Source organism: Thermobia domestica, chromosome 6 (assembly GCF_964235325.1).
Source record: "Thermobia domestica chromosome 6, izTheDome1.hap1.1, whole genome shotgun sequence".
Classification (NCBI taxonomy): domain Eukaryota; kingdom Metazoa; phylum Arthropoda; class Insecta; order Zygentoma; family Lepismatidae; genus Thermobia; species Thermobia domestica.
Window position 1 is genome coordinate 210,061,017 of NC_137459.1, and position 14,015 is coordinate 210,075,031.

The 14,015-nt window shown below is 37.7% G+C and overlaps 1 protein-coding gene across 1 annotated transcript; it reads left to right on the forward strand.

The window, feature by feature from the left end:
* Positions 1-6,059: 6,059 nt before the first annotated feature.
* LOC145687434 (uncharacterized) lies at positions 6,060-7,571 on the forward strand. The gene has a single exon (XM_081760885.1). It carries the CDS (start codon positions 6,060-6,062, stop codon positions 7,569-7,571), a length of 1,512 nt encoding a protein of 503 aa, XP_081617011.1.
* The last annotated feature ends 6,444 nt before the right edge of the window (positions 7,572-14,015 follow it).

Sequence of the window (14,015 nt, forward strand, 5' to 3'; positions counted from 1 at the left end):
TTTTGTGTATAAGCCAAAGCGAAATAAAATCAAATAAAAGCGATAGGCAAGCTTGCGGCAAGCAGACATGCTGTCTGGGGTTGTTTAACGAATTGATAGAATCAAGCTTTTACAAAACATAAAAAAATACTGTGTGGTATGGGATAATCATGGAAAAAGTAAAAATAGCCATCGAGGACGCACTAACCAACCACTGTACGCAGGTAAGTCAAGGTTCGTTAGCTTGAAAATGAAATGAAATGAAATCTTTGAGTTTTACGTCCAGCGGTTATGCCGGTTAGGCTAAAGGAGACGTTGATGATGAATAATGAATGAAATGGTGGAATGAAGAAAGTGGGAGGAAACTGGAGAACTCCGAGAAAACCCATGCACACGGTGTTTATCCACCACAAAGTTCACTTGGCGGGGACTGGGATCGAACCCGTGACCTCAAGCACCAGAGGTGAACGTTCTATCACTGATTCGTTAACTTCGTAGACGTATATGAAGAAATCACTAAAAGAAAATAGCTGATTGCTTTACGCCTAACCATCTCAGCGACCTCGAAACTATGAACTCTACATGAACATCGGTTGTCGTTTTCGATCATTTTATATGTTACTCCCTTCCAAGGTCGCAAGGTGTCTGGCCCCTTATCCCAATGCATGAAAAGCAAATGATATTTTCGCCAGCCAGGGGCAGGGAAGGAAGAACGCACACAACTCGCTGTATAGCTTTAGGACAAATACCAAAAGGCACAAGCAATAAACCACTTGACCAAGGGCAATGTTACCAAACATAAGACAGGGAAAGCCCACGCTCAGCCTGTTCGACACAAAATCACTGACCCTTCGAACAAGATAACATTATTGCGCTCTCAGAGTCAGGTTTTAATTGCATTTGTGTTGAAGTACGTTTTCTTTGATTTTTAAACATTTGATGAATTTCTTACACACTGTTGTGTATGATATTTTCTATGTGGAATATTATTGAATATTTTCTACAGTACACATTGTGTAAATAGAACTCATCTGTATTTCTTACATTGACTTTGGAAACTTTAGCAATGCCCTCATGCGCTGTGTACGGCTTTAAAATGAACACATGAAATAGAAAAGTTGGTGAAGCGAATGTCAAGTTCCGTTCATTTCCAAAGCAGGAAGATTTACAGGAATTGTAAAGCAATAGGGGTGTAATTTTGTCATCTGTGGTTGGACCCAAAAAGCCGTAGGTCCACGCTGCTTATGCCCTTAGCAGAGCTGAGCTGATTTTTAGTTTAACATCCCGTTCAGCAGCGAGGCTATATGATATGTAGACCTACTGGTTAACGTGGAATCCGAATCACATGAGCTCCCACCGGGAATTGAACCTGGGTCTCCCACGCCAAACGCGCGTACGCTAAGCTTGTGCCCTTAGTTTTATAAGTTTTACCAAATGAATGAATATCTACATATTTTAACACAGTATATGAGTTCTTTGCTAAATTGCTTTTGTAGTAATATTTTGCCATTAATTTGCTTATTATGTATCTTTCTATATAAAATAACAAGTTCTGGCTGGCTGATTGATCAACGCTAGGCCAAACCGCTTAAGCTAGAAACTTGAAGTTTAGAAAGGGCATATGATTTGTAATGTAAGGTCCCACTAAAAGAAGAATATTTGGAAATTTGAAGGGAAAAGGGAGAAAGAGGAGTGGCAATTATCTTAAAATGCCCATACCTTGGAATCTTTGAGTGTTAACGACATGAAATTTGGTATATGGACTTTTCATTTAAAATAATTAGATATGTATGTAAGCGTTTTTATGATATTTGCCCTAGAAAGGAAGAAAATAGGGTAAAGTTACAATTGTTATAATTGGATGGTCACAACTCGAAAATCGTTAAGGTTATTGACATGAAAATTGGTTGAGTTGATTTTGAGTTTAACGTCCCATTCAGTAGCGAAGCTATATGAAACGTTAACCTACCGATTAACGTGGAATTCGAAATACATGAGCTCCCGCCGGGAATGAAAATCGGTGTTTAGGTTTTGCAAGTAAAACAATTAAAGACTTGTTTCTGCGTTTTTTTCATTTTCCTTAGAAAAAAAGGTTTATATTGTAATTGGTAAAATAGAATGGCATTATTCCAAAATCCCTTAAGAATAGAAACATCTTGATTAAAGATGTAATTCAGCGTTTTATATATATATATATATATTATGGTTAGAAGAAAAACAGCAGGAAGACAAAGTTGGGAGTTGAAATTGTTACAATAAGATAGCCATATCTCGAAACCACTTAAGATCAGAGGTCTTAGGGATATGAGAAGTGAGAGGTCGGAGAAAGTGCAATTGCAAGCGTCTGGGGCCGGACTCCCCGCCTAGCCGAAAACAAGTTATGCAATAAAAAAAAATTTGCATCAGTTAGACTTTACACGGCGGTTTCTGGGTGTTGGTTTTTGAAGCTCCAAGTTAATCACATAACTTCATTTACAAGTCTTTATTTTCTAAAATTCAGCAGTTGTTTATAAGTGGCTATTTTGAACTCAAATTTTACATTTAAATTCATATGTTTTTTTTCGTTATTTATATCTGGTATCAACTTTGTTTCCTTTATCAGAAAGATAGAAGAAATTTTCGATTATTTTTACATGTTCCTGTGTCTCCCATGATAGAACTAGAGGTGATACGGGTTTCGATTCCCGTCAGGAGTCGTGTGGTTCGGGTTCCACGTTAAGTCGTAGATGTACGTCTTGTATAGAGTAGTAGCTGAAAGACACGCTGAACTCTATATCACCTCACCTCGTGACATATTCTACGTTTGCATAATTTCTAAACCACTTTTCTTTCTTTCAATATCCTCCTTCCTCTTAGGACACGCATAGGTTCAAGCAGAAACATTCTTCACAGTTGGAGGACGCAAGGCTACTGTACCATACGCGTAGAACCCTTATGGGACTAGGTAGTGAGTTGCGCAGTTTGAGTAGCACACACGAATAAACCACGCTTACATTTATTATATATAATTAATAAAATCTCATATTAGGACTTACTCTGCACGTCAAATTTTTAACATATGTGACTTTTTAGATTCTGTTCTTCTTCTACTTTATTACTATTATTATTATTACTATTATTATTATTATTATTATTATTATTATTATTATTATTATTATTATTATTATTATTATTATTATAGCTATATGAAGCACTTATCTCGGCAAACTTGGTTAATACACACCATTTAGCAACCGGTAGTTGTAGAAATCTGGCTTTTTTCACAGTAGTTGTCAGCTCCATCGGTAGAGCGCTGAGCCATGGATTCAAGGGTTGCGAGTTCGAATCTAGTCTAAGTCAAAAGATTTTTTTCCTGATATAATTCTTGAAATGGAAATGTTTCTCTCTTCGCCTTTATCTCGTAATTCTGAATAGAGATGTTCGGATGTGAAAGAATAAGTATACTAGAATATAAGAAAAGAGAGGTAATTTACATGATACCTTTTGCAATTTTTAACTATATTTTCACCTATCTAGGACGTTTCTAAAAAGTTCAGACTTCTAGAGCTCCTTTTCGCTCTCTTATGTGTCCTTTACTTAATTTTTACAGTTACTTAGTGAATCACATGTACATATATTACAGATGTCGTATCTCTTTCTCTTCTCTCTACATCATGTCTGGAGATGAATGTTTTGACAATAGGTTACAAACACGATTTTAAAAAAATAATACGATCTGCGATATCAGTGATACATATTGTGGTGTTTAACTTAACATATAAAACAGTAAATAGAAAAACTGAGAATACGAATCTTTTCGTGCACTGATGCTTCAATAACAGTGAACTGATGCTTCAAATCTGTGTCTTTACTCCCTTCACCTATGTTAATTCCCTAGTCAAAATAAAAACTCTTCAAAATTAATCACAAATTCTTATACAACCATCTCTTCCTTGGTGTACTGCGCGGTCACATACCCGTCACTGCGATGTAAAGGCACTTATGGTGACGAAGATACCATTACACTCTACCTGCAGAGCACCCTGACGCAGTCTACTACGGGCCATAGACTACAGCCGCTCATCTACCTCACATATGGCCATATGCACAGTGACACCTTCTGTACTAACAGGGCTCCTCTGTCCTCATTGATGCCTAGCGCCGCCCCTATGCGAGAAATAACCAGCATTTGTTCAACTAACAGAACCTATGTGTTGTAGTGAGTTTCGAACTTCATTTCATCATTCCACATCATATCACTTACAGTTATGGTTTTCTGCAGTTTATGTATTTACCTTTCCTCATGATTATGGCTGAAGGCTATAATGACTGATAAAGTTTGAATAATAAAGTTTTCTGTACCTACCCATAGCCCAACCATTGCTTCCTGAACAGCACACTATACTAAACATCTCTTCCCCTACAGAGGGCGTAAGCCTCTTCGGGTAGTAGCTAGCGGAGGCTAGCTGGTAAAAAAATAATAATAGTGTATTGGCATACTTTCCCAGAGCTGTGCTCTGAAGCGTTGCTAATTGTATGGTGACGATTTTTGGAAATACCTTCCTTTTCCTTATCCTGGGCCTCACCTTCTGCCTCTTTCTTACGAACCGTCTGTCAGACTTATCTAGCCAAGGGCAGCCGGATCCACAGATCGAGCCAGGGGAGTTGCCCCACCTGGACAACTATCCAAACGGGTTGTCCCACCATTGCTCATCTCACTTACATCACGCATCATTGTTTCATTGTTTCGGCATACGGCTTTCCATTATTTCTGATTCTCCTGGTGCCACTGGATCCTCGGTGGATGGACGCCATCATGGCCTTTCTCCTGTGTTTGCCGTTCCATCTGCTTCGGCTGTGAAAGTGACCAAGCGGAAGGACTTGAGCAACATACAGCGTACGGAGTCAGGCAGTTCTACTGCCTCTACAGCTTCAAATGTATCCACGAGATCCAGATTACCACATAGCCAAAACCTATATGCGGATTCTGTTAAACAGACTCGCCATCCGGCAAAGAAACAACATCGAGATAATCCTCCGAATACTTCTGACATGGAAGCCCAGCCGACAGACATCAATCATTCATCTCATCTTCCATATTCCTCACCAACTCATCTGATACTTTACTCATTTCTACTGCAAAACTTTGATACTAATTACTCCAACGAGAAATCCGTGACTATTCAACTTCACAAGTACTTACCGAGTGCTCCTTTGTCCCAAGTAGTCAAATCACGTAATGGCATTATATTAAAATCATCAGATCCTAATTTTGCCATCCTCATTCGAAATAAAGCCTCATTTGAGATCTTTGGCAAGCAGGCTACGATTACATTCCTCAGCTCCACCAAACGTAAACAAGCGCCTCCACCAAAGCGATTTCCACTTCTTTCGGTTGTTATTCGTGGAGTCGACCCCTCTTACACCGATGAGGAGGTTCAAGAGGAACTTAAGTATGAAGGGCATACTATCCAGAAAGCTATTCGAATCAGAAGCAATGCTGGTGCCACCTATATGGTGCGTATTCTTACATCCTCCCAGGACACTATTGACAATTTGCTCACCCATGGAGCAGATATTTATAAACGGAAACATCGTGTTGAGCCCTCCAGGTCTTCTACACCTTTGCCGCTACGATGTGAAAAATGTCAGCAATATAATTCACATCACACATCACCCTGTCCAAATCCGACCGTTTGCGGCTTTTGCTCCGGACCTCATCAGACTCGAGTTTGTCCTAATATGGCACAGCCTCCAAAATGTCCAACTTGCACTGATCAACACCCAGCTTATAGCTATAAGTGCAAAGGCAAACCTCCCGCTCAGGAGTCCCGCCCTGAACTTGTTGTTCCTCTGAAAACTGTCGAGTCATCTACTTCCACTGACAACTCAGTTAACGATCCCGTCCCGGTTAGCAAACTTCTTGAATTTTTAGCTCTAACTCTACAAAATATTCATCCTTTTCAACGTCAGCACGCCCTTCAACAAATCATAGCTGCTGCGAAATCTACGTTTCATGTCTCATTATACGCCACTTATTCAAATAACTAGGTCCACTTCCACACAACTCGACTTGAAACATCTGTATAAACGTAATCATCATGGATATCATTATTCTGTTTCTCAACATTCGCTCTCTTCTTAAGCACAAAGTGGTCTTCGAAACACTCTTGCTAGAAGAAAACGTCACAGCTTTCCTCCTTAACGAAACTTTTCTTAAACCCTCTTCATCTTGTCCTATTTCTCGGTACACTTTACTTCGCCACGACAGTCATATACCAGCCCTCAGAGCCAATAGTGGAGCTGCCATAGGTTTTCAACACACCCTCCCGTTTCGATCACACAAATGTCCTATCTTGCATCTTCCAGAATATGCCATCACCACATTATATTTTCGTAATATCGCTCTCACTCTTGCTACCATCTATGTGCGCCCCGGCCTCCCTATACCTCATGACTTCTTCTCACACATTTCAAATACTTATAACCACTTCATTATTCTGGCCGATGTCAATTTTGATAGTCGTTCACACGCCGACCAAACTTCCTTTACTGACTTTATCACAGTCCATACTGCAGGCACTATTCTCAATATTCCTCGCTGTACTCGACCTATCAGCAATACCTCTCCCGATACAGCAATTGTTTCAAATACCATCATTAATCGTTGCACTATAGATGTGCTGGCCTTAATCGGCAGTGACCATGCACCAATCAAGTTCATATATCATTCTGGTCTTGCTGCTGCACAATCCTTACTTTCATCACTCCTATCATTCCGTTACGACAAAGCCGACTGTCCTCAATATCGTTCCTATCTTGAAAATGCCTTGGTCGATTCCGAACCTCCTACCTCACCAGAAGAACTTACACAACAGGTTGCTCTCATAACCACTTCCATTCAACAGGCATCTGCACTTTATATCCCTCAATCTGAATCAATCCCATATTGCCCAAAACTAAAAACACAATATCTAGCCTTAGTCCGTCGATCACGTCAGTCTTATCGCGAATTTCTTCGCACCAGAAATCCAGAAGCTCTAAGACTTCATCACCAACTTCAACGCACGGTCCATAACTATGTTTCTGCTTACAAAATGCGCCACTGGGTTAAAACTTTTAATCACCTATCCGATACAGCTCATCCTACACACTACTGGAAACAGTTCAATGCCCTCTGTGGCAAACACTCAAAGACTCCATATCCGATTCTTTTGAACAATACACCATTGCATTCCAACACCGAAAAAGCCAATGAATTTGCGGACTATCTCCAAACTATTTTCACACCCTCAGAATCAGATACCAGACGCAACAATCATCCAGTAGATCAAGTTGATCTTAACTGTCCTTCACTTCAACCTCATTCCTCTCATACACTTCCCAATCATGCTCTTACCAATCCCATCACAGTATCAGAAATCACATCTGTCATCCAGCACAGACGCAATACCTCACCAGGCTTCGACTCCATCACTTATCAGCATATTAAAGAAAGCCCCGCTATACTACTCACTCTTCTGGCACTTATTTATACGTTCATATTACGCACAGTTTTTTTTTCCTACAGACTGGAAAGTATCAACGACCCTCATGTTTCCCAAACCAGCTAAACAACCGTCTGATATTTCTTCTTACCGACCTATTCAGTTAATATCTATTTTCAGCAAAATATTCGAGCGCATTCTTGTGAAACGCCTACATCCCTATTTCCTAGACCGTCAACTCCTACCGACTCATCAAGCTGGTTTCCGTCCCTCCTTCACTATTAACGATCAGTTACTTCGTCTCACAACCTCATAACAATCATTACAACTCTATTCAACCATCTTGTCTTGTACTTTCCGATCTTGAAAAAGCTTTCGACAAGGTTTGGCATATAGCGTTAATTTATAAACTCATTAAATTTCAAATTCCGATGTCATATATGCGCGTCATTTATCATTTTCTCGTCTGTCGCAACTCTTACATTGCCATTAACGAACAGCTATCACATCCAATTTTCCTCATGTGCGGTGTTCCTCAAGGTTCTGCTCTTTCCCCATTATTGTACATCCTGTTTGTTGCCGACCTTCCATATCTAATCGCCACGTGTGGAGTGAAAGAAAACGAAAAAAAAAAACACAAAACGAAGAAAAGAGCAATGTAGAGGAGAGAGTCGCTAAAATTAATTCTCTTTAACGAGGGCGATTACGAAACATCACCTACTAATTGAAATCTTGATTATTTTCAGTAAAGTAAATTCCAATAAACTTTTTGTTATTGTTAATTATTCCATATCGGACTCCCGAAAAAAACTCATCTAAACAACTTATTGACCGTGCCAAGAGCGACTACTCTCAATCATGACTCCGTTTTCTTTCATTTAGAAATAGAAAAGAAAGAGAAGAAGGTAGAAGGGTAAAAGAAGGAGGTAGGAAAAGAATAAAGAAAAGAAATAGGGTATTTTAATAAGAAACAGATTACTGGATAATTCCGGAAATATAGTAAAAGGTCGGGAAAGTCGTTGAAAGATGAATCATTCTAAATGTTATTAACGACTAATCAATTTTGGAATGCTTCGGAATAGACACATGTTCCCTCATTCCACCCAGACCTAGCTCCAGGCACCACGACCGTGGGATTGCCCAGACCTAGACCTGGAAACGAGAAAGGTGAAATCATTCTTTGTACTGTTATTCCAACCGGTAATTGATAACCATCCAGCATCCGAACTCTGTTCTTTAGGATCGACCACACATATGAATTAGCCAAGAGGAAAAAAAATCAGACTTATAAACTCAATATAAATTTATGTATCGTATCAATAAGAATTTCAACTTCCTGGAAGAAAGATGTCGTATTTAGATTCATCCTGCTATTTTTGTTTCACTCCTAGAGCCGATTTAAACCATTAGTAGCGGTCCTTCATGACCTAGGTTATTTACCTTAACACATCTATTAAAACATGACACATATATTACAGATGTTAATATGACAAATGATATCACTAAAATTACTTAAATTAAATCTATCATGCATTCACACGCTCACTCACTCAGGACAGTGTATATATGTTTAAAGGAAAATCAACTAGCTACAAGGGTACAAATAGTTTATTACATTCATAATGAAAAGAAAAGAGAAAACAAATAATTATGAAGAAAATATTAAAAGCACAAGTTCTTGGTTATATATTAATAGAGTACATAGTGTTATATTTTAGTAAATTTTTATATATTCAATCATATTGACATATGGAAAGAAAAAGAAAAAATAATTACATGTATCATATCTTAGGCATGCTAAAGCAAAATTATGATTTGCGACATACGCAAAGAAGACACTTATTTCACTTTAAAAAAAATTGGACAAAGAGGAAAGAAAAAAGAAAAAAAAAACTTTTAGATGTATTAGAACTTATATGAGTCTCTATAATGAGTCATATTGATCTTTTAGACCTGCCGTTACTTTTCAATACATGCCATTACATAATTACAGAGTTTATCATTTACATCGATTCAGAAGAAAAGGAAAATTACTTGAGTGCACGGCGGTATTCTTGACAAAATCTACATTCTTATATTTGTCGGAAAACTTACTGGTAAACTATAGCAACCAATACACGTTTGGGGGGACAGACACGAGCGCTCTTACATATATTCATATAATACATTTAATATCATACTTTTACTTTAAAATCATATTCACATACTAAGTACATATACATTTCGACGTATTCATTTCTCTCTCTATATATATATATTATAAATGCGCACACATTTAAATTAATCACCCCAACAATAATTTTTGAAAGGGTTGGAAGTACAAGAAAAGAAATGACTTCCGACATTACATATGAAAAAGAAAATTGATTTTTTCACCTGATACCGCGCGTCTATAAATTTTAACTTTTATATAATCAATTCGTGCTTAAATAATGAAAAAAAACTTTGTGAGGCAGGCACGTAACACAGAACATTCCTAAAGATATAAATAGATAAATCAAAATACAATTTCTGGGCCTAGATCAACTACAAGGTAATCGAAAACCAAAACAGAAAGGAAAGTGACCAACGGATTAAAAAAAACTTAAAGGGACGACGGTGAAAGAACGTAATTGAAGTGTCGTCAAATATGGAGTCTTTATTCATTTCGGCGATAGTTCAAAATGTGATGGAGGACAAAATCACTATCTACTTTATCCATGAATCGTGTCTTGCAACGTCTCAGCTGCTAATTTCAGATCAGAGTTTTACGTTAAATAAATCGTAAGCAACAAGTTCAAAATCGGGGGGGGGGGGGAAGGTTGAAATTAAAAAAAAATCTCGAAGTAAGAAGGAAGAAAGAGACAAAAGAGAGAAAGCGGCGCCAACGAAAGGAGAAAGATTAAAGTACTACTCACTACACAGAAGAGTGATCGAATTTAAATATATAACAACTCATAGCCAAAAATATTCACATATGCCGAAAGAGGGTAGTTTACTTAAATACGTAAACTAGGAGGGAGGCCCTGCTGCCAAGCATGCAAGTTCTGTGTCCATCAGATCCCAATCCCACAGGAGTGTGTTTGTAAGATTGAAATCCGAGCCCCGTATCCGGCCCAGACCAGCAGGATAAAAGGAGAGGGGGAAGGGACCAGGTAACTGCGTGACCAATTTTGAAATCTCTAAGTAAGAAAAAAATATTCGACCCCTTAGAAGAACTAAGAAGGTTCTAGGACAGTAATGAAACTAGAGTAAAAATATTAGCTAAGATATCCCTAACTAGTGATTTGCCAAAATAAAAAAAATTAAATAAACTGAATTTCGGATCGGTGATTTCTATTACCAAACTTCACCGATAGCTCCCCTTCGCAGAATGCGCTAAATTCTGAGGCATCGATTAATTTCCATCACTATCTAGTTTGGAAACTAAGAAAAGAAAACGAGAATATTCAAGGGGGGAGGGGACGATGCCCGGGTACGGTAAATAAATTTCAATAACTAATTGTTTTAATTCTGTAACCCTGTCAGAGCTGTCGCCTCCATGAACATTGTAAGCTAGCCCGAGTAGGTGACGTGAAGAAAAAAAAATCTCACAGAGCAGGATATTCTATTTTTTATATAAAACCGACCAGAAAATATAATTCACTACAGCCCTGTTTTATAACTACTACTGTCTTTTCATAATTTATTATTCAATATGTCTAGTCAGCGATTATATGATGCTACCCATTCTATCAGATGGTATTACAATGGTTGATTATTACTATAACACATTAAACTACAAAGTATTACCATAGTCCGACTATATATCGCCCTCCGGTCCGCGTGATATTATGGTGCAGGGGTCAGAACCTGAGATGTTTGTAGCTACACGTATCTATTCAATATCTATATATCAACACGCGGCGAAGTACTCACTGGGCTACTATATATTTAACTATATGGGTGTCCTATCTTCTATATTCATTTACTACAATATTCATATACTTTCATATTCATATTCGTATTAATATTCATATTATATTCATATCATCATTTTTTTCATTCACTACGACGCTATATTTTACAAACACCCTGTCTCCTCTATCTACGCCCAGCTCATATACACATTTCATCATAACACTTTAAAATCTATAATCACTACAAACATTTCCCATTCCGATCACCGCACGACAACCTCACTCGAACTCAAGACTCTTTCACCACACACACAATACCATGTAATACCTGGTAGCTTTATTAAGATCGAAAAAAAAATCCTACGTATGTTCACTGAAAATAGAATTATCTGCGATAATATTAATTGTTTATGAAATTCTGCAGCAACAATGAAATTATTCTGCAGCCACAAAGAAAGAAATGAACATTTAATATAATTTCAAAGCGAAGAACTAGCATCATATCGCCAGACTTCTGTTAAAAAAATACGTATTGTTTATTTACTTAAATATTTCGATTTCTAGACTAAGCAGAATGTTGAAATTTTCAGGATATATTAATTTTGGGTCACTTGACCTAACTGTACATCCATATAGGCTGTGAATTATACCTTCTAGATTTTATTTCGAAAAGAAAGGTCAATTTCACGGAAACTAAATCACTAAGAATATCGACATGCGAATGGCGGTTAGTACTGACTTTTGACACTAGGGGCTAGCGACGATATAATCAGCCCTTGAACAACTGAATGTGACCTTGTACACGGAATTATTGTACTATATTACGTTCACTTTTAAATATTGTGTATGAGTTCACTTAATGACGGAATAATAAACAATTTATCGCATAGTAAATACTACACTGTCCATATTTAATTATCTCACACACTCTTTCATCGCTTAACTACCACTACCACTGATACTACATTACAAATATACACATACTACTCAAACTAAAAGACACATCATGCCAATACACACCAATCATCACTATCATTAATACATGTTATACTAATAAATATACACAGAAAACATTCATATTTTACCATTTTAAATCGGCTCGAAAGGAAAGGGGAAGAAAGAAACAAGGCCAACTGGCCCTTGTATTCACTGAATCACATTCTTAAGAGTTTAATCAATGCCCCGAGGGGACGTATCGAAGTATTAGCTAACAATAGGACCCCTGCCCTGAAGAGGCAGGAACCCGGAGCAAACTACATGTTCAACTCATCCCGCTGGAAGCCGTACTCCCAATTTGGGAGTCAGATAGGAGCCCTTACTGTAAATTTACACGTGCATTATGATTACTATACTAACTACAACAAAATTAAATGCCGCCATGTATGTTAAAAAAAAAAGAAATCACTCGCTACCTACATAAACAAATCGATAATGGACAGGTCTTGTAACCCTCAATTAGCAGGAAAATTGGAAGGTGAAAAATATCAGGGGAAAACACTGATCTTCAGAACCGGTTTTAGGAAAAGGAAAACGGAAATCACACTACTTCGGAATCCTGTCCATAGCGATCATGGCGTCCATAGCGTCCATGGCGTCCATAGCGTGGATGCAATCATGGCGTCACTATATTGCACTAACTATTTCAGCTTTTTTAGTCCAGTTTTACTATGAAATTTAATAGTTCATGGCTCCTCAAGACTTCCAGTGATTGTACATGTTAATAAAATCCCAAATATTACCTTGTTTGCAGCTTTTCTAGCTCCTTTTCGACTTTTTAAGCTAGACGATCATAATCTAGTGTCTTCAGTAACACTTCCCGGCATGGAATGGAAATAATTGCGCCCTAATATCATAGCGTGGGTTTATCATCCAATCAAAACAAAGCATTTTTGGCGGTGGGGCTTTGAAACAAATAAAATTTGGTAAAATCTGGATTAAACTAGTTTTTTAGAGGGACCTAGGTATCTAAAGAGAGGTGAAGGGTGGTCCTGAAAATTCTGTCGAATTTTAGATTGGTTATTTAATCTGAAGAGTTCCGTCCAATAGTGGACCTATGTTTTCAGATAGCACTGACACCGTAAGAATTGTAATAATCCATTTACACATCCATATACAAAACTTATAACTAATTTAAAATATAAATAAAGATATTGATTCCCAAAACTATAATTCCCAATAATTTTTTTTACAGTTTTCCATGTTAATTTGAAATAGAATAACGAACAATATTACGAATTATATGAACAGCCAGAAATTTTTTGTTAAACGTCAGGTACAGTCGGTGCAAAAAATTTCGGGCACCCTCCTATTAAAAACATAATCTCATTAGACTGTAATGGCATATTACACACCTGTTTTAATATGCAGATGATACAGCCTTTCTTGCTCTTGGCAAAACTATTCAAGATATCAAACTCTCACTCCAAATAGCCATCGATCGTTTCACGCACTGGTGTTCTAAATGGAGACTCAAGATTAACGCCACAAAAACTCAAGCAATTATATTCATACCACCCCGTAAACGCACTAAAGTCCACCGGATTCCATCTCTTCTGTCGCTTCAGGTTCATAATACGCCCATCATTCCCACACGAACCGTTACATACTTAGGTATCATTTTCGACCATCATTTAACTTGGAAGCCTCATCTTACGCATGTTAAAACTAAAGCCTATAACCGCCTAAATTTCCT